Raw genomic sequence first — 20,854 nt, 5'->3', positions numbered from 1 at the left:
TGACGAAGATTATACTGATCGCCTAGATAATTGATTCCGAGTGTCGACACTAAGCCTGTAACCGATACACGTTTTAGATAGTCGGTAACCTTACAGTACGATACTTGTATGAATTATGCCTTAAACAACGTTTTTATAGGCGAAGGGGACAAATGAACAGCGGGCCGCCTACTGTCAAGTTATCCAACGTTCATAGACATCCTCCAGATGCGTTCGTGACCTTTTAGGAAGAACACTCTAGTTTTAATCATATCATTTTGTTTTATAGCATATCAGTATAGCACAGGATATAATAATTGTGTTAATTAAGTTAAACATTGCTCAGTTCTGATTATATAGGTATACTGATATTTAAACATATAAATACCTATATAGGTATACAGACGTAAGTTGTTTTGTCAAGGATAATTTAATATTATTGTATAATAGGTACTTATAATATTATATTTTTTATTTATATCTTTAATTGAATCCAAAATAAACAAAGTAGATACCGACCTACCTATTTGAAGGTATCTAGTAATTGATATTTGGCCGTAAAGGCAACAATGAAGGTTTGATGTCAATTTTCATTTCTAATATGGCAAGAAAATGTTTCTTAACACAGTAGGTAGGTAGGACCTATAAGCTAAAGTTAGATATAGCTAGGTTGCTTTTTATATCCTCGTTACATATTTCTATTCGGCCGGTCGGGCGGTGCGTTTTAAACAAGTTATTGTGCGGCAGGCGACGGGGATAGATATCCCAGTTTTTTAAGTAATTAACGACGCGCCTTTCCATGTCGGTAAAATTTCACACACTCAGTGGGAAAATCAAGCCGTTCGTAATTAACCACTGTCGTCTCGCCACTCCTGGGATACAGGACCGGATGAGTACTGTGATGTGGTCACTTTTATAAAAATCAATCCTCGGAATTCATCTCATTTTGTAAATACTAGAAGAAGTGAGACTCGAGCCGGCGATGGCGTGTGAGCGAGCGAGAGAACGCGTTATGTATTATTATTCGAGCGTCGAATCGGGAGAAACCTGCGTGCGGGCCTCACGGGCGGCACCGCTCCCCGCGCCGACCCGTTCCCCCGTCGATCATATGTTCGTAAGCGAGGCGCGCGCCGGCGCTCAGCCGCTCACTGCGAGTCGCGCACTCGTCGCTGCCGCAACACCGCTAGTGACGCTCGATCAGCTGTCCGCGCGGAGCAGAGCTAGCGAGTCCCGCTCCCGTGACCGGCCGGCCGCAGTGCGGTGCGCGATGGACCTGCTGTGCGAGGAACGCGTCAGCCCGAGCAGCGCCGGCAGCGCGGGTGAGCCGGCCGCGGCCGCGATGGGCCCGCGCGCCGCCGGCTGCGACCCCGTGCTGCTGCGCCGCCGCGTGCTCGACAACCTGCTGCGCGCCGAGGAGCGGTACGCCGTCACCGCCAACTACTTCGCCACCTTGCAAACGGAGATCACGCCGCACATGCGCCGCCTCGTCGCCGAGTGGATGCTAGAGGTGAGCGCACCCGCGAGGCGCAAGCGCACGCCGCACCCACACCGGCCGTTCGCCATCTTGTCGTCGGCCACGTGTAGCCCTGCTGCTCCTCCCGGCTGCGCCCTGCGCACCCGGAGTGCCCCCCTGCCCGTGTGCCCACGCCGATGAACCCTGGTGTAACCGTTCGCAAGATGCCTCTTTGCTGTCCCATAGGCGCTGATGGTCCACACTCTAGTGTCTTGTATGAAGGTGTCCGCAGTATCCGTATGATTAATGCTCTATTCGGTAGGTAATAAAGTCCCCGGTTGAATGCAGTATCGATGTTTACACGATCAGCTGATTGTGTTTTTGTATCTTCATATTAGAATCATATTAGAATGTGACAAATCTGCTTTTATTTTGAGACACGGTCCGAAATAATTTTAAAGTAATTTTATATTCTCGGGATATTACTAACATCGATAGATGCCATATCCGGGAAACGAGACAGGTTGCCCCGTAAAACACCTGATTTGTTTTACCGTACCTGCATGCGATATGTCGAGTGACAAATCGATCGACAGCGTATCGGTATTATTGTAAAAGGTGCAGGTTTTGGGCTGAGCTCGGCGCAAAGAGCGACATTTTGTAGGTAGTATAATGGTGGGTCGCAGTTGGAATGTACCGGCGGGCGGCGGCACGGCGAGGCGCGCGCGAGGGGCCCCGGCCGGAACGCAGCGCGGCGGTCGCCGACCGATGCGACTCGCTCGTTCTATTTGAATAATCAGCTGATTTTGACACGCACACAGCTGACGCCGCGCCGGACGCGCACTTATCGTCGCCGGCTATACAAGCGATTGTCGGCTCCTCGCATAACTTTTGCGATTTGAATAATTTGCATTATCCACTTATCGATTCTTATAATTTATTAAGGTATGACACAACTTGCAATCGTACAAAATATCTCGCAAGAAATAAAATAACTGAAAGGTGTTATTGTATGTCGGATTTAACTAACTAAAAGTTAGTGGTATTAAAATGTAGTAGAAGCTCTAAGCAATAGTGCAGTGGGTAGAGCAGAGCACTCGGCACTGGGAGCAGTCAGCTGTGAAGTGCGGCCACGTGGGGCGAGCGAGCGCGGCGCGGTGACGTCACGCGCGCGACGCGATGGCGGCGCTGTCAGGCGGGGACCGCAGCGCCATCCATCGCCGTCGTCGCCTCGTGGCCACGTACCGTCTAAACCAGTCGCATACCGAATTTCAGCACAAGTATACCGAAACCGCGACTGTAAGGTCACTGACATGTCTATATATACTTACATGTTTTATATTAAATTAACTCGTACTTACGAAGTACCGGCCGCATCGTCACGAATCGACCTACGCAGACGTATGACCTCATCGTCTTGCGTTTTGATTAATTATAATGTTATGAAACTGGTCCCCGAAACGAATCTTTTTACTATCAATTAACTAAAAACTGTTCATAGAAAAAAATATTATAGTAGTTTTCAATAACATTTACATAATTAATAAACTAATTTACTCGCACGTACGTACCAATGACGGTTCTAAACTTATATAGGTAAATGTATGTTACTTTATCTTTACAATAAAAAAATAGTGTTTTCTTGTCGTGCACCGTTGACTACGATGGGAATGAAATAATGACTCAGTCGTAAATCTACACGAGGCGATTAATTTTCTCAGTACGCGGCGTATGATAGAAGCTCTGATTCCGAGAACAATAGGTGCGCTAATCCGAGATTCGAGCAAGTCAGCTGACTAGCGTGAGACGAACAGCTGATCGGCTGCCGACTGCCGCTGCCGGCTAATGCACTATAAACATTTCTCCGGCACTACAATAGGTTCTGCATCCGTGCCGCCTCGGGTTACCGTGCGAAACTATGCGACGAACGCGCCCTCTCGCCTCTTGCCTCTCGCCTCGTGCCTCCCGCCTCGCTCTCGGCTTACCGTCACACCGGTGTCGTCTGTTTATGCTTTCCCTACTTTCTTGAAACGCGCAGGGTAACTAAGTTTGATGAATTCGACGTCTCGCAGATCGACACGAAGTAAATCGAATATCCCCGGCCGCCCGACGTCGCGGAAATTGATAAAAGTTCCGTTACATTCCGTGCCGCCGACTCGCTCACTCGTGAAAGGTGAACCCATTTTGAATTCTAACCGCCTCTAAACTTCGTTAATTTTGAAACCATAGCTCGATCGGTGGACACGTTAGCGGCGCGCCCGCAAATAAACTCGATTCAGCACTCAAAATGTAAAACATTCAACAACCATCTTTACCGATAAGAATTTCGAATTCAGGGAAGCGATGCGTTTATCGCGACGAACATACTACACAAATCTTACAAATTATATAGGCTATCAGAAATTTCGCTTGATAACTTGCCTATCCGGGCTCGGCGGTATATATAAATCAATTTTGATCGGAGATATTGTTGTGCAGGTGTGCGAGGACCAGAGTTGCCAGGAGGAAGTGTTCCCGCTGGCTATGTCGTATCTGGATCGGTTCCTGAGCACGTGCGCGGTGGGCAAGAGCCAGCTGCAGCTGCTCGGCACGGCCTGTCTACTGCTCGCCTCCAAGCTGCGGGAGCCGGGCTCACGCGGCCTGCCCGCTGACCTACTCGTCTTCTACACCGCCAACAGCATCACTCTCTCCGACCTCTGTGTAAGTCCCCGTTACATTACTCTAGACTCGGCGTAGAATTACATTTTGACGATTGAAATTCAATTCGATCAATGTTTAATTAGCTTTCCTCGTCCGAGGAAACTGCTGATCTCGTTAATCATAAAGTATTATGAAGTTTTTGCAACGGCGCGCACCGCTGCTGCCCGCCGCCCGCCGCTCAAGCTAAACGCTTTCGTGTCGTTCACTCTGCTGATTTCTAACTACAACGACCGCCGGCGAAGCATCCGTGAGAGATTGGAATTTCAGATTTGCGACGGTACATTAATTAATCGAATGAAATGACGACATACAACACCTCAGTTGAACGCGCGCACAGATCGTACACGTTGGCTGGCGTTGTCGATTCGTCCGAAGTTAAACCGATGATTTCACGCCGTCATTGATCTTTTATATAATAATACAAAACAGTCAATGTATTTTTAAATAATCAGTGATGCTGACCAAAGCTATCTAGTCGTCTATAAAAACAATTTATACGCTAAATTCACGCTCACTAAAAATACTTATGTCTCATACGTGGATCCTAAGAGGTGACATAAAAATAAATGTGAAGTTTGGAACGTTATTATTTGAATGCTTTGGAAAGCCATACTGTTGTGGTTTATTGGTATCGTAGATAAACTTGAATTTCACACTTTTGAAATGGTAACCGTTTGTGATAAAGAAATGAGTCGACTTTAATTTAATTTAGTTCGAAACCTGTATATATGTATGTACTTTCAATTATTCGTGTCACTTTAGATTCAAGAAAAGCGTTAATAGGCTACATTTGCACACAGCACATTGTCTAAACCTTATAAAGGGCGTTGGCACCTGGATTTTCGCAACGCCATGTCCGCGTATAAATTTAACTTTACCATCAAGAGTGAGCACTCTTCAGCGTATTTGCTTTTTGCTCAAGCTACTAGCAATATGTGTTCCAGAGTGATTTCTAGCGCTTCGTTATAAAATGTAGCGCGCGGTGCATTTCGGTCGCGCGCCGGGCGCCGCCACCCGATGGGGCCCCGCCGCGTCGCTGCGCCGGCCGTAGATAATAAGTGCACGGCGGATCTCAGTACGTCACGTTATACTTCGGTTGCATTGCGTTTCTTTCGAGGACTGCACGCGCAATGCACTCGCAACGAAAGCGCTCGATATGTCCCGATGCGAGTCGCACCAATTACGCCGTCACCGGGCACAAAAAGCCGCGGGTATCTATACGAAATCGGCGTTGCTGTCGCGGAATGCGGCAGGGCGCGGCGGCGGGGTTGCGCGGTGTCCCCTAACGAGCCGACAGCCTTCTCGGAAGAGTCGAACGAGAGCCGCGTTTCAATCGGACCGATTACAGACGAAGCGCGCCGTATATTTTTTCTCACGCCGCCGCCGCTGTCGGCGCGACCGCGGCTAACCTTGCCCGCTTGCCCACGCTCAACTCGTCCACGACTTGCGTGGCACCGAATGAGATCGCACTTTAAATGTGACTATTCATAATTTTCACAATTAAGTTTTTATCCAAAGACGGGAGCGGCGCTCAGCTGCCAGCGCGCCACGCAGCCGACAGCTCGCTGAGTCACTGCCCGCCGACTCGCTTTTCCTATGACCACAACTATGTCTTTACGGAAAACATATCATTATCAAAAAAGCAAGCTTCCCACTCGTATTGGAAAATTAATGGTCCATTAATTCGAATAATGTTGAACATCCTATGTCGGCCCCGGATGGGTTATAACTCCGGACATACAGCACGTTTCACATGGGATGGAATCAAAGGTTAATTGTTAGTGAAACTAATTATGTCCTCAAATATAATATTTATCTAGATAAGTGTCACTTATATTTTTGAGCAACCACAGAGAATGTTAAAAGATAAACACTGAGATATTTTAATATAAATATGACCTGCTGTCTACGTTCATACAATTTCGTAGCACACTCGTAGCACGTCTACGGATTATTGTAGAAGTCTTCATTACGCACTTAGGGCGCCATAGAAGTACAAAAATATACATATTTATAGTTTAAGCATATTTTATGGTTATGCATGTTACCTAACCGCAGTGTTCTAACGGTGCCGTCACACTTGTTGCATACTAAAATTATTCTGTTCTCATAATGGATCATCCATGTGTGACGAATGCCGGAGACCGCACTCGCCGCGCCGCCGACAATATCAATTAATATTTCATGCAAACGCATCTCATTATAGTTTTGTTTAACAATGACTTTCTTGCCTATTCTCGTTTTCTATGTAGTAAGTAATGTAACTTGCTAAGGAGGCAGCGAGAGGTCGGTTGTCACTTCTTCGCCCATCGCCCAGGTCTGCTGCAGACTCGATGCTTTGAAAGAAAGGGAGGGCTTTGGTATCCGAGACGGCTATAATGCGGGGTTTCTACGGTTGATCCCGCCCCTCCCCCGCTCGACCTCTCCTTGCCTCCGCCTCGGTCATAAAACCTGCGCGTTCTCACATATACACTAGCACACAAACGTAAACTTTTATTATAATTGAAGCATAAGTTTATGACTCGCGGTACCAGCTTCACGAAAGAGAAAATTCAATATTGTATCTACCGTACGACGCCACAGGTTTAACGAGGCAACGTTTAATTTTACATAAATCGCTTTACATGTTTAGATTATGTGTCGCGACCTTTGCAACTAAGTGCGTATGAGTTAAACACAAATGAGGACAATGTTATAAACATTATCCTATATTTTACAGCAACGGAGTCCGCGGCGCGGCGCTAGTGTGTCGCCAGTGTGCTAGGGTACGTGGAGAACGATGGTGTTAGCTCTTTATCTTTGTCGGTCAATAGCGATAGTAAAAAGAGGTTATAAGACCCCGTGACTCTGTCGAGTTACGTTTTGATTATTGATTGAGTGGATTGGTTCCGGTCTCACGACTTCAATTGAAAAACACTCGCATGACTTTAACGTATTTAGAATCTATTGAATCCTTTGAGTATAAAGCGTGAAGATTGATGCAATGAAAAAAAAACATGATCGTTGACCTCTTAATTATGTGCTATGTTTTTTCTCGCTTATTCTACGAGTAGGTACACGTCGTCAATACTATGTAAAACGCTTACTCGTGTCTTTGCAATTTACAGTAGGTATTACATAATTACATTATTGTAATCTATTTCACTACTATTATTACATTTCGAAGAATTGTATGTGGTGTAAACAATTCCTGAAACTTCTAGCGTCGAATAGGTATTTCTCCTTCTACTTTTAGGTACTTTTTATTTATTTTACAATATATAAATACTATAAATAATGTACAAATACTTTAGCAATCAATAATAATTTTATACAGCGAGTTTCTAATCTCTTAATTGTCATTGAAAACGAAAATATTGCTACGAAAAAACGTACAGATACAGATTCTGAACCTGCTAAAGGTTAAACTAACATTCATTTGTTTTCTCCTCTACGGAAACGATATGAACTTTTAGTCGAGTGAAGCACCTACGAACAGGATGGACTAAGAATTTGTAGACGTGTTAGAAGACTCGGCAAATAGACGATGAACCGAGAGTTAACAATACCGAGAATGAGCGAAATTACGAGACCGTCTTGTTTGCAAATCTCACGGCGCGACTCCGCCTTTTTCCGGTGTAATGAAGCTTCCCTCCTCAGACGCAAAACTTCGAGGGGTAAAGGAGAGCTGTAGAGATTTTCGTTAACGATTCGTGCTTTCTTCGCATTGTTCTCACGACGGGCGAGCGCGAGGCGCAGCGGGCGGGGCGGGGCGGGGAACCAGTCACATTCCGCAGCCGGCCTCTTGCTGTCTGCCGGCCCCCGCGCGGACCCGCTCACACCAAATCTTATACCCTTATGTTGTTCCATTACACCAATTTTTATAATAGCAATATGTTCTTACGATAGAATATTCAAGAATAAGAAATTGAATATTGAAAAACATAGATAATAAAAATAGTTTAAATTTTTTAACTACAGGTAAATTATGGTCCTTTTTCATTAAACTGCAGGCATACTTCGAAACGTGAGACTATTTTAAAGTTAAATGCTATTAAAAGAAATCGTAAACATTTAAATACGACCAATTTATATATTTTAATATTGATATGCTGCAGGCCGATATTGCCAAGTTAATAAAACAATATAAACATGTCTCTTATCCCTGGACGGTTCAGTTTTTTTTTCTCATGGTAAAATAATTGATGGAATCGCCACTAAAAGACTTGCAGCGGTAATAAAATTATAGACTGGTAAGAGTCGAATAAAAGCCACTCTATGCGGGCGTCGGCTGTGAGGATTTTTTTGTGGTTAAACGAATAGCCAGCGAAGGCATGATAACAACGGTAGTGAGTCTACATCGCAATGCAAACGTTTTCACCTATAACACTTAACGACCCTAAGCTGACGTCAAAGCGCACATTATTTAGAATAGCTTGCATAAATTCCACGACGCCAGTCGTTTTGACTCGATCGTAAATGCCCAATAATGGACTTTGGCAGTTTATTCGACGAACGATTGGCGAAACGTTGTCAGCGTTTTATAGGAATTTGCTTATCATAACGCTGAGCAACCGCCGTTCTGTATGTCCATCACGTTCCGAATGGCCGAGTGGGATTTAATATTCAGGCTTTACTCGTTAGGCTTCCGATCGATTATTATCGCTTAACGCTTAAATCTTTAGATAGTGTCAACTGTCATTTCAACTCATTAACAAACCTGCAAAATAACGGTCGTATTTAAAGTATTGTGGGGTAGTACTAGTATGTGCTATTGTGTATAAATTGGGAATATTAGCAGTGAGTACGGTGCGCTCGCGATGCGGGCTTACGGTTACGGGGCCGAGACGTCGCGTATTGTTCGCTCGCAGCGGTGCAGCGCGGTTTCAGTGCGCGATGAAATCGGATAGAGGCTGAGAATCGCGCGGCCTGCGACGGTGCGTGTGGTTCGCGAGGACTGCTCGCATAGCTCACTTTATTGGCTGTAACGCGGACGATAACTGCTCGACCGGGCCTTCGCCCGCACCCGCGCCCGCGTCTCGCTTCTCTAATGAACACTACGTTGGATATTTACGAGCCACATTCCACTCCCAGCCTTTCCCCGAACGGTGCTTGACTCATTTTAACGTTAGAAAACTTTGAAATTATAACTTAGTTTTGAAACAAGTCCACCTATAATTAATTCATGCATGATAGTTGTTCCAACAATAGAGTATCATTAAAGTATAAATGTGAAACGTCTTCATTGTTGCGAGCGTACTAGAGCGTACAAAAAGTACAAGCATGTATTATGTAGTATTATAACCCCCCTTCGCGGCATAGATAAGCGTAAATATAATCCTAAGGCGTGTGCATATCCGGCGGCGTCGCGTGCAGCGGTATCTGCGGTGAATACTTTATGCGTGCATTGTTTTTAAACAGCTTTCGTCGCGATAGGAGCGGCGGAGAAAAAAGCCTTTCAGTCCGCGGTGGACCCGCATACCGCACCGTCGTTAACCGTCCTGGCTTAAACTTTTTTTCCTTGAACTGTATTTTTCTCACTTATATCATATACGCCGTCGAAAAAGTCAACCGCGACGTTATCGCTATATATCGACGCCCCTCTATGGAGTGCTATGTCGAGCACTGGCGCACGATCCGTGCGAGTTCCAGCGATGAGACTTCATTCATTCACAAGCGCGGCTTATCTTGTAGCGATAGGGCCTAAGCACTAAACCGCGTCGGACGATTTTAAACTCTATCGGTATGAGAAACGAAATGGAACGGTATCGCGTTCGAAAAGCGACGCGAAGCGCGACCCCGCCGCCTGAGTTAAGTAAACATCGAGTATTATCTGTCAACGGCCATGCATCACTCATGTGCGTGTGTGCCTGTGTGCGTTGTGTATGGATACGAAATAATCGACTTATTCATAAAATCGACCATTCATACAGCAAGCTTTGTGTGGAAGTTGACATTAGCGCTTTAATTAATAAAATCTAGGTCAGCTGTACCCAGAGAGATAAGAAAAAAATACTATCAAATCATTATAGAAGTATTATTTAAAGATAAGAAGAAATAATTGCAAGTTTTTTATGCCACGTGTAAATAGAATATAAATAGAAATGACTTACATTTTAAGCTAATATTTACTCATTAAAATAGTTCTTAAGAATTAAATGAAAATAGTAAGTAATGTATGTAAGTATGTATATATACATATATCACCAGCATTTTAGGGCTATAGACCCAAGAGGTTAAAAAGGACGTATCTTACTAATTTGCCCTTACTGAACTTAATTGGATAGAATTGCATTTTTAGTGATAAATGAGTTCAACCTACAGAGTAGAGTGATGTAACAGCGACCTAACTGCTTCCTACAACTTACGTAACAATATGAATCAACCTCATATTCAATGTTGCCCTTTTATACTTCGCTTTATTTATGATACAAATATTATAGGTTATATTTCGTTAAGTTTTATAGCAGGATGTCGGATGTTCTAAGTATGATGTTTTGACTGCTTGAGCTCTTAAAAAATCGGCCAATGTTAGAATATAAAAACAATATGTTGGCTTGTGTTTTGGGTAACAATGTGCGAGAGACACCGTTCCGGGAAGTCGGGTGGAACTCGGCTTGTTATGATTATACGACGGATGTAGATTGTAGACGCAGGAATGTAATTTTGTTCTACTGATTAGACGATTTCTTTTGTAAACCGACCACCGCGTGCAGTTACACGACACGTGATTATACAACTAGAGTTAAGATCCTTTATGTTATTCCATACCTAACGACATTCTACTGAGAATTGTTTAATAGTTACTTAGTCAGTCGTAGTATTAAGACGTCGGGCTTTTAGTGACTCGTGGGTCTAAGTGACCAAATTAACGACTATGAATTAGTACTTATGTTTGTTTTAAAAATAATCATTATAATAATAATTATTTAATTTAATTCAGATTACAAAGATCAATATTGTAAGGTTTAGTCTGTGCTTAAGAATTATGTTCGTAACCAAATTAATGAATGAACAATTTAACAATTTGTGACACTAAATCTGGCGAAGCAGCGATGTAAGCTATTTTAAAAATAGTATTACTAAAAATGACTAAAAAACGAATAATCTACTATTTATTAAAACATTATTCATCTATATATATAAAAGATAGTTGTGTTAGTTACACTATTTATAACTCAAGATCGGTCGAACTGATTTAGCTGAAAATTGATGGGGAGGTATCTTAGAACTAGGAGACGGACATAGGAACTTTTTTATCTTATGTGCATTTTTTTCCCGGACGGAGTCGCGAGTAAAAGCTAGTATTAGATAAAAATAAGTAAGTTTATTTTAAAACAGTAATTAAAAAACGCCAATAAAAGCTTTCGCCGAGATGGAATGCGGTCACTATTAAAGTAAATGGACACAGAGGGTTATATTTCGAACTTACTTTATAGCTGTTTAATAGATTTTGATGTGGCTTATCTATGTTATTTGTTTGCACTTGTATAATACCCATTTTTATGAAAGCTTTGAAATTTCTATGATATTAATAGTGATATTTCTTACACACTTTTAAACTTGACTATATTGTATCGTATAACAAGATTTAGTGTATTGTCGACGTCATTCGTTACTTATTTATCATTATTTTTGTACAGAGCTGGGAGTTGTTGGTGTTGTCAAAGCTGAAGTGGGATGTGGCGGGCGTGACTGCGCACGACTTCCTGCCGTTGTTGCTGGCGCGCCTGCCCCTGCCAGCCCTCGTCAACACCGATATGGTGCAGCGCCACGCACAGACCTTCATAGCGCTAGCTGCTAGAGGTGAGTCCCCAGACCATAATACATATAACAAGAACCATAATACATATAACAAGAACCATAATACATATAACAAGAACCATAATACATATAACAAGAACCATAATACATATAACAAGAACCATAATACATATAACAAGAAGAAAAGAAATGAAAGACATTTATTGAACAAAAATTTGTGTAATTGTCGTTTGTGCAGATTTTCTAACCACCGCCGTAAAGAACAGACAAGAGCTAGTCCATACAAATATTGTAAAAGGTAGTTTTTATTGGACGTTCCATGTACGTACTCGAAAACTATAGAACCGATTTTAAATCTATCGACTAGTAATTTAAACAATTTTATTTTTCTTTCTGCCTACCCAAAATAGGCACGGGTTGTAAATATAACTTATAATTAATATTAAAGTCTCGTTAATTGTGACAAAGCTATATTAACAATCATCAGATGCTTTGTTAATTAATTATTACAAAGCAATTCTTGAAAACAACCAGTTAATAGCCAATCAATGTATTATTATAATCTATTTCCTTCTTCATTTGCATGTTGAAAATGTTAAATAAAAAATGATCAGGATGCTAGTAAAATAGGTTACGTAAATAGGGAAAAAACTTCCAGTCATTTTGCACTAATTTGTACTTTTGTCTGAAATGGATATTACCAATTTACGGCTTTAATTATACGCAAATAAACTTGCAAATGTTGTTTATTTGATATTTTCGTGTCCGGATGTTGACTTGCTCGGGTGTTCATCGCTTCGTGATGGTACATAAGCTGACCAGTAGGGATCCATGTTAGTTTTAACTTTGTTTGCGGTGTGGGGCAGTAATTAGCACGGGATAGCAGGTCACGACGGTGTCTCACCCCCCCTTGTCACGTGCGTGTCATGTGTCAGTAACCTCGCGTATCCCACGAGACCTCGGCTATGGGAACGCTCTAGTTATCGCCTGATTCATGCCGTTGATGTTTCGATGATGTCACTTTCTGCCTTTTAAGTTTCACGCCTACGTCTCTGGAAACATGGTTTGGTTTTATGCATCTTTATCTATGTGTTGTTTTTATTATACCTTCATTATATGAAGCATTTCGTCGAATGAACGAATTTTATTATAACTTCATTATATGTCGTCGAATGAACAAATCTGTAAATTTTATAAAAAATTTAACGGGTCTTGGAGTGGTGATTTTAACCAAGATTAATTATTCGGTTTCATAAACTGACACATATTCATGTAGTAATTCTATTATTATTCAATTAGTTATTGAATACAAGTCATAGACAACTTTATATGAGTAAACATAGACGTCCCCAAGTATGCCCGTACGAAGGTGTCGCATTATGAGTTCGGTTGACATTCGGCGCAGGAACACACGTGGAATTGTTTATATTGGTTTGGAAAGTCGAGGCATCGAATAGGTTTGTTTACAAGGGTAGAGAATGGCCGAGTAAAAGGCGGCGTGCGGCGTGTGTGTCCCGGCGGCGCCTCCCACGCCGCTCGCTCGCTCGCATTCCAGCACGCCTCGGGACTCCCCCCACTACCCTCATCCCGCTCCCTCCCTCCCCCTAACCCCGCCAGCATCCGCACTCCCCGCAATCTCCTGGGATCATATGTTTTTGTGCAACGGTTTTTGTTGTTCGCCGCCTCTCGAGTTGTTTTTTTAATTTAAAATTCACGCTTCAGCTCTTTCATCTCTGTACCTACTCAGATATCAACTCCTATTAGCCTAAAGGGGTTAATATGAGTCGCTGCTCATAACTAGACGGCTCTAGTTATCCTGTGTAATGCGTTTAAGTTTGAGTTGCGAGTCCTGAGAACACCGCAACCGCAATAATGTGTGACTGAAAACAGATTTAATATTTTACAAGTTTTTTTATTGAATTTCCATTTGCAAAGTGCACGCGTTACTTATCTCATATTTTCTCAGAGATATCACATGAAGTTAACGCATATACAAAAAATACGAGTTCTATATTTGTAGGTCACTGATTACTGATTTATCATTTTAAGTATGTACTTCGATAAGCGATAATAATATTACCAGCGAATGTATAAGCTCGTAATGTTACAGTGAACTATGATTATTCTTATTCAGATTTATGATGTGCCGTGGTAATAGTTGCCGATTATGTTGGCAACATAACAGGGCGGCGCGTTACGACAGGCCTCTGCCCGCCGCATCCCGCCGCTCACCGCCCGCCGCCACATCGACCGAGCCCGCATTATGTATCATTACTCGAATGCCACAATTCGCTCTGTGGATTCATAATTCGCAGGGATATTAAATTTGTAATGGGTTATTTGAAAGCTGACAAGTGGAGCCGGAGCGGATCAAGATAAATTATTAGATTTACCTAACAAAAGAACTGCATGTTAATCGGCGATAACTTCATCGCGACAGAATTTAGAACGAGGGGAACTTGATTCCCGTGGAGCTTATAGCGCGGCGGTATCGCGGGCGTCGATGATTACGTAGTGGTTTATCTTATCGCAGTTCTTCCATGTGCGGACGCAATCGGTAGCGGACTTCTCGGTACAGGCTAGTTCCGGTCGGCGCTTTGAAACGCGGCCCCAGTGGAGTAACTACCGGCGCGGCCTCGCAGGAGCGTTCACCTCGCGCGCCGTCGCCGCCACCCGTAGCCCGTGGCTTGTACCTACTCCTGCTCCATGTTCAAGGATAATAAATATGACGATTGTGTCACCGCCGTGCGTCCTGCGCTAATTACCCAAACGAGTCGATAACCTTATAACTTGCCATTCGAATCGATACGTGATATCCATCAATGACTGTCCTATAGCTGATAGTTCAATCGTTACTTCCTTTAGAGCTTTGTAAGTTCCGTCGATAGTGTTCTATAAGGAAGGCAGTGAATGAGCTCATCCGCCATGCGTGTGTCCTGCGCGGCCTCTGCCCTCACTCTAGTACATTGCGAGCGAGAACTCGCAGCTCCGAGCTGAAGCGAATCCAAGCTGGGTCATAACGCGGCGTTCTACCGCGACGTTTGATTAACATCAGATTATGCAAATGCTTCGAATGAGCCGCTCTCTTCGTTTCATCTGTCTTTTTATACGTTCCCTCCGCCGGGCCTTTTATCTCGGGAATACCGACATGCAAATGGAACAAAAAACATGGAAAAGAACCCTTTAAATGAAGCTGAAAGAGTGTTCGATATTCATGCGCTGGCCGACACAATACACCTACTTCATGATGAATGAAGAGGACTATAGGAAAGCTTCGTATGTTTTGTCAGCGCTCGCATTTTTTCGGTAGGTATCTTGAATAGATGGTTATAACGGCGTGAGAATATATTTATTTAAGTTTATGATATAATTATTAGTATTATAATTTAATTTATTAGATAGGTATGTACGACTCGCAAGGTCAAACAGCTGATTTTCCTGCTGCTTTATCGTTTGGGAACATGTACATGTACGTATGCGCCGCCGCCAAGCCGCCGATAACTGCGTGTCGGAATACAGGCTCCTTAATTACCACGAGTACATGCGATTTTTATGTTACATTTAATTAAACATTGTTTTTATATGTATTCATTTTAAACGAGTAATCCATAAGCGGAGTTCGCGTTTTAAATACCTTCGTATGCGGTGATAGTGACTTTGTATGTTTTTGTCCTTTTAATTTTTCTTAACTTTACTTACCTAAAGAAAAATCTTACTAATGAAATAAGACTTATTTTGCAAAATAATAGCAGATTTGAATATATTTTAAGGAGAAAAATTTACTGAGTCTATTACGCGGACAAATGATTAATTGCCAAAGCATAATATGGCTTTGTATTTTTAATATTTAGGGGGGGTTATATTCCCTGTATTGGTAATAAGCAATTTGCCTTTTTAGGTACCGTGTGTTTGGTGATGCGATTATTTTCTTCTGCATATTTCTGGAATTAATTTTAAAGCCACATTTTTACCGAACTCCATTACCAAAGTTTCATTAGAAGGTGACACGAGGCCGAATCGAATCGATTTTAGGTGTTACAATGTAATTCTCGTTTTGTTTTATTTCGTTGCCAATTATCTTAACGTGCAACTTGAGACGTCCAGCCCCAAATTGGTTGACGTCGGGGCCGTTTTTATGAGTATGTGCGTAGCTATAATGGTTTTGGCGAAGCGAGCCCGTGAGAAATGTACCGGGTGAGTGGCGGCGGGGCCCGGGCGGATGCCGGTTCCTTTGAGGCGCGCTCTCCAGACGAGCGACAACCTCTGCCAAAGAGAAAGGACTTCTGAGCTTGAGACTTGCCGGATATTGCGGCGGGCAACGCGCGCACTGCGCTCGGTCCTTGTGTGCACCGAGCCTCACATTTAACTGTCTGCCGCTATAACGGAATTTCCTCACGCCAAATATGTTGATGCCCATTAATTAGAATAAAGTCTTTTTTCCTTGTTAGATTTTTATTTATAACGCTAGGTATAGTATGGTAACGTATTTTAAATGTATAGAGATTTTAGATTTTAAATATCGTTAGTATTATAAATGCGAAAATTCAGATGGATGGATGTTTATAAGAAGGTATGACCATAACGGCTTAACTAATATCTGTGAAATTTTGTCATATATGTAAAACATAATCTGCAAAAACACAAACATAAGCTACTGATAAAGTTTTTTTTAATTCAGTGAAGACGGAGTTGTGGGCAAAAATTAGTCACTTATTATTTTCGATTACACATAATAAGACCGCAATTCTTTGTGAGCTAGAAAACCTAGTTGAAAACTTAATTTGTCGAATCGTGTACGTAATATAGTCGTAAGCTATAACTTAACAATGGAACATTTTAATGCAATAATGTGATAAGTACACATCAATTTTACGGCCGCAGCTACAAAACTTGCTAACCTATGTACACAAGCATGACCCGGTTTCGCACTGATATCGCTCGGCAAAACGCTCGTTTGTTATTTAAATCGTAGCACACGTTGGTGCCTCGCCTCGGTACATTGCATTGCTTGCGTTGGTTGTAACCACAACATTATTGTCCAATTATAGCTTTGACACACATCATTAGCTGTTACAAGTACATTGCTGATACTGATGAAAGCAAAAATATAGTAAAATAAAACTTAGGAGGGAGAAAAAATTGAAATTCTTGTCATTGTACAAATCACTTCCACAACCTTAACTAATCAGTACACCTTGTGGAATGAAGTCTACCTAAGCTGAATAAATGCCACCACGTTTTAATTTGATTTGAAGCATATTGGTAACATGTGCTTATGTTTGTTGCAGATTACGAGTTCACGCTGTACTCGGCGAGCACGCTGGCGTGCTGCAGCATAGCGGCGGCCCTGCGCGGCCTCTGCATGGACGGCCACCTGCCGCGACTGCGCGACCTCACCGGCATCGACTTGGTGAGTGCAAATTTACCCTCATGTTATTAAATGCCTTCGTAAAATACATTTGCCAATAAGCAAGCTTTGTTTCACTAATGACGTTTCATTCAACAGGACTGCCTTCAGACATGCCTCGAGCAGATAGAGGAGATGGTGCAGGTGATGATAGAGGAGCGCGTCGCGACGGCCCCAAACGGGCAGGCGCGCGCGGCGTCGGGGGGCTGGACTCCGCCGCCCGCGCAGCCAAAGACGCACAACAGTGCCGCCACACCCACTGACGTGCGCGACGTGCACTTCTAGCGCCCTAGCCGCACGCGCACGCGCATTCACGGCCGCAAAGTGCGCTGCAACACCGAATGAAGTGCGCCACGTGCACTCTGAGCATCTCCACCATTGCCGCTGCTCGCTTACGGTGCATGGAACTATCGCTTTAATAACCATGTGTATAAGTACGAGAATACTATAAACTACAACGTTTGTTGCAACGGTGAATCCGTGATCGAGGACTGATATAAAGACTGACGATTACATGTGTCTAACATAGGTACCTTATTGAGTGTTAAATGTAAGTCCTATTCGTTTAATAGTTTAAGCCCCGCGTGCTACTTCAGTAAACTTTCCGCGCCGAATTGCGTCGCCCGTCGAGCTCTGATCATGTCTAACTGTAGATGTGGCACCGCTTGCGCATACACTTTCCATTTCTAGGTAACATGCTTTTTGAAATTACAATCTACCTCTTAATGTTTAAGATGATTAATTTTGTTCGGTGAAAGCACATTCAGTGAAAGAAATAGTTGTTATAGATTTAGAAGTAAGTCAGATGTTATATGGGACCAAAGGGAAAATTGATCGAGTTGAACAAAGAACGAAGCAATCAAATTCCAGAAAATAATTACTACAAAATTAATGGCAATCCTAAATTGATTGAACAAGAATTTATGTAAACAGTTCATGTTGAATGTCAAATATAGTAATGTACTTTATTTAGATGATTTCTTTGACTATAAGTAGAAATATCTGTTTTGTTGCTTAAAACATAAAAAAGAAGTAAGTCAATTATCTATAAAATATAAAATTAATTCCATCTGACTTCATATATGTCGATCGACTTCAACTAACATCGGGGGAAGGCAATAAAATACGCTTTTATTTTGTAAAAATAAAAATAATGTTCATCTTTTTTATAATATAGTAAATATGTATAGTATTTTTTCAACTTATTCCATTTACAGTTATAAATAAAGCGACATGGTTCGCGTATTGCACATACATAAAATATAATTATTGAATTATTTAGACGAAAGGCTGTATATTTTATATGGATTGTGGACACCGCCACTGCCATTGTTCCTTTGCACGTTACGTTCAATGAAACTATTTAGTTATTAACTTAGTTATTGTGATAGATATAAAGTTGTTTTTTTCGAATCGTAGTCACTTCAAGTCATAATATGTAACTTAGGGGTCCTATTGCGGTTGAGTTTATTGTTAGAAAAGAAGAGAAGGTAATGTGATTTACGCATCATGTTTAAGATATTAGGTTTAGCAGTTAGTTGTAAACAGTTTTTTTTGTTCCTATGCTTACAACCGCTGGAAATATATAATAGTCTGATTTTTATGTTCACCAACAAATAAATTGTTCAAAAAATTGTTGACGAATTCTGATGATATGAAAATAACTGACTGACTGTTCCCCAAGATATTTGCCTGAGCTGTACTGTACTTAAGAATTTGACAAAAACAATACCTTTTCATATGCTATGTGATATTAAACATATATCGCAGATTTACTTTAAATATAAACTAAAATAGTAATGTTTATTTTATTGTTAGTAAGATCTTTATATCAGTTTGTAATTAAAGTGTGGTATTGTTTATTAAGATTTATGTCAAATGTCTTCCATTGATATATAAAGAATTGGGAAGTATGTCGGCACGATATAAGACCGAGTTATATACGCCCAAGTACATAAAATTGTTTATGTAAATATATACATAGGATAAATGTAAATATAAATATGTCTTATGCTCTAAGCATTCGGTGCCATAAGTTATTATATAATAAAAGTATTTTGTAAACTTTTAAAGAGAGGATATAATAGAAACTATGTAATACCAACAATATATCAAGTACCTATATACAGCAAAAAGATCCTTCGGTCTAGACATATAATTTATAAGAAATTCGGTTGTGGTTACACCTATATTAGGTAATTCAAAATTTGTCATAGTTAAAATAGACATTAAATAAATATTTCTTTATATAAAACTATGTGGGAAAATATACGCATTACGAATAAGAGTTACTATATATGTTATTGCTTATTTGGCTTTTGGACTGGCTTTTTGATATAATTTAGGATATTAGATAATATTGTTATGATATAGATTTAAATGTTTAATGAATGCGACAGAAAAAAGTCTTGATTTTGATTTAATGTATATATAAATTAGTTGGCGGAGTAATTCTGCAAAGAAGTGATCTTTTTCTTTTGGGACGCGGACGCCCTCTGTTATGTAAGAAGCTAAATTCTAAAGAAACTTGCGTTACTTTGATTTTATATGTGATTATTACGTTTAAGTTGCTCTTTGTATTGTATTATCGTTACGAGATGTAGATATTTAAAAATATAATAAAAAATCTCAAAAATGATTGATTTTTATCTTATATACCCCAACCTATACTTAATATGAATGACAATTAAAAACATTTGAATCGTTTAAAACACAATCCATTCTCTAACAGTGGGTACAAAACACATACTGTCTTCTAAATATCCACAGTTACCTCAGGAGTTTTCCAGTTCTACGGATTAATGTTAATAAGGCTCTTCGTACAGAAGGAGATGTAAGTTTTCGAAACCTGATGATTTTAGTCACTAAGCGACTTAATACTAGAGCTTATTGCCTACAGGCACGTGTTGTAATGACAATTCAAATGTTTTTAATTGGTCCTAAAGCCAGTCGCTCGCAACCTATTTATCAAGAAAGTCGAGAGAGAAGTCGCAGCGATTCTGAAGATTGCGGAGCAAGTCTATATAGAGTTGACTATAGGCGGGATGCGTGTACTAACAAAACAGACAACTCGCGTCGACTATTATCGCTGTGTGTACGAAGCGCGCTACGCGATATTCGGGTCGGTATAGCAATTTCAAAGATTTACGTTGCGTTGTGTACGAAGGACCTTATATATCTCTGTATGATTAACTTGCCAATAAATATCAAAAACTCTTTCATCGATTAACGTTTATTGAAAAAAAAAAACAAAATTTACAATTTTGGAACATTCGACACACATTTGTGTGACAATTTCATATACATTTATTACATTGCATTATTACAAAATTAATATACATTAAACAGCAAAAAGGCACAATTTAAAATCATGTTAATTTTAACATATATTCTTATAATTATAGGTTTTTGGAATAATACGGATTATTTAATATTTCTCATATAAACTGGAAGCCATTTTTGTTTGTAAAAAACGGAATAATTTAATGACCTCGTTGCGCGTCAAAATTATTTGCAGAACAAATTTTCGGTGATAAATAGATTAACAATTGTATGGAAATAAATTATTAAAA

At 41.0% G+C, this 20,854-nt stretch overlaps 1 protein-coding gene across 1 annotated transcript; it reads left to right on the top strand.

Annotated features, from left to right (window-relative positions):
* The first annotated feature begins 1,141 nt into the window (after positions 1–1,141).
* LOC106707770 (G1/S-specific cyclin-D3) lies at positions 1,142–19,023 on the top strand. Its single transcript, XM_014499207.2, has 5 exons — positions 1,142–1,486; positions 3,911–4,132; positions 11,755–11,917; positions 17,164–17,285; positions 17,382–19,023. Exons 1-5 carry the CDS (start codon positions 1,247–1,249, stop codon positions 17,565–17,567), a joined length of 933 nt encoding a protein of 310 aa, XP_014354693.1. The 5' UTR covers positions 1,142–1,246; the 3' UTR covers positions 17,568–19,023.
* The last annotated feature ends 1,831 nt before the right edge of the window (positions 19,024–20,854 follow it).

This window comes from Papilio machaon, chromosome 5 (assembly GCF_912999745.1).
Source record: "Papilio machaon chromosome 5, ilPapMach1.1, whole genome shotgun sequence".
NCBI lineage: Eukaryota > Metazoa > Arthropoda > Insecta > Lepidoptera > Papilionidae > Papilio > Papilio machaon.
Note: the sequence above shows the minus strand (reverse complement) of the source record. Positions and strands in the feature narration are given on the sequence as shown.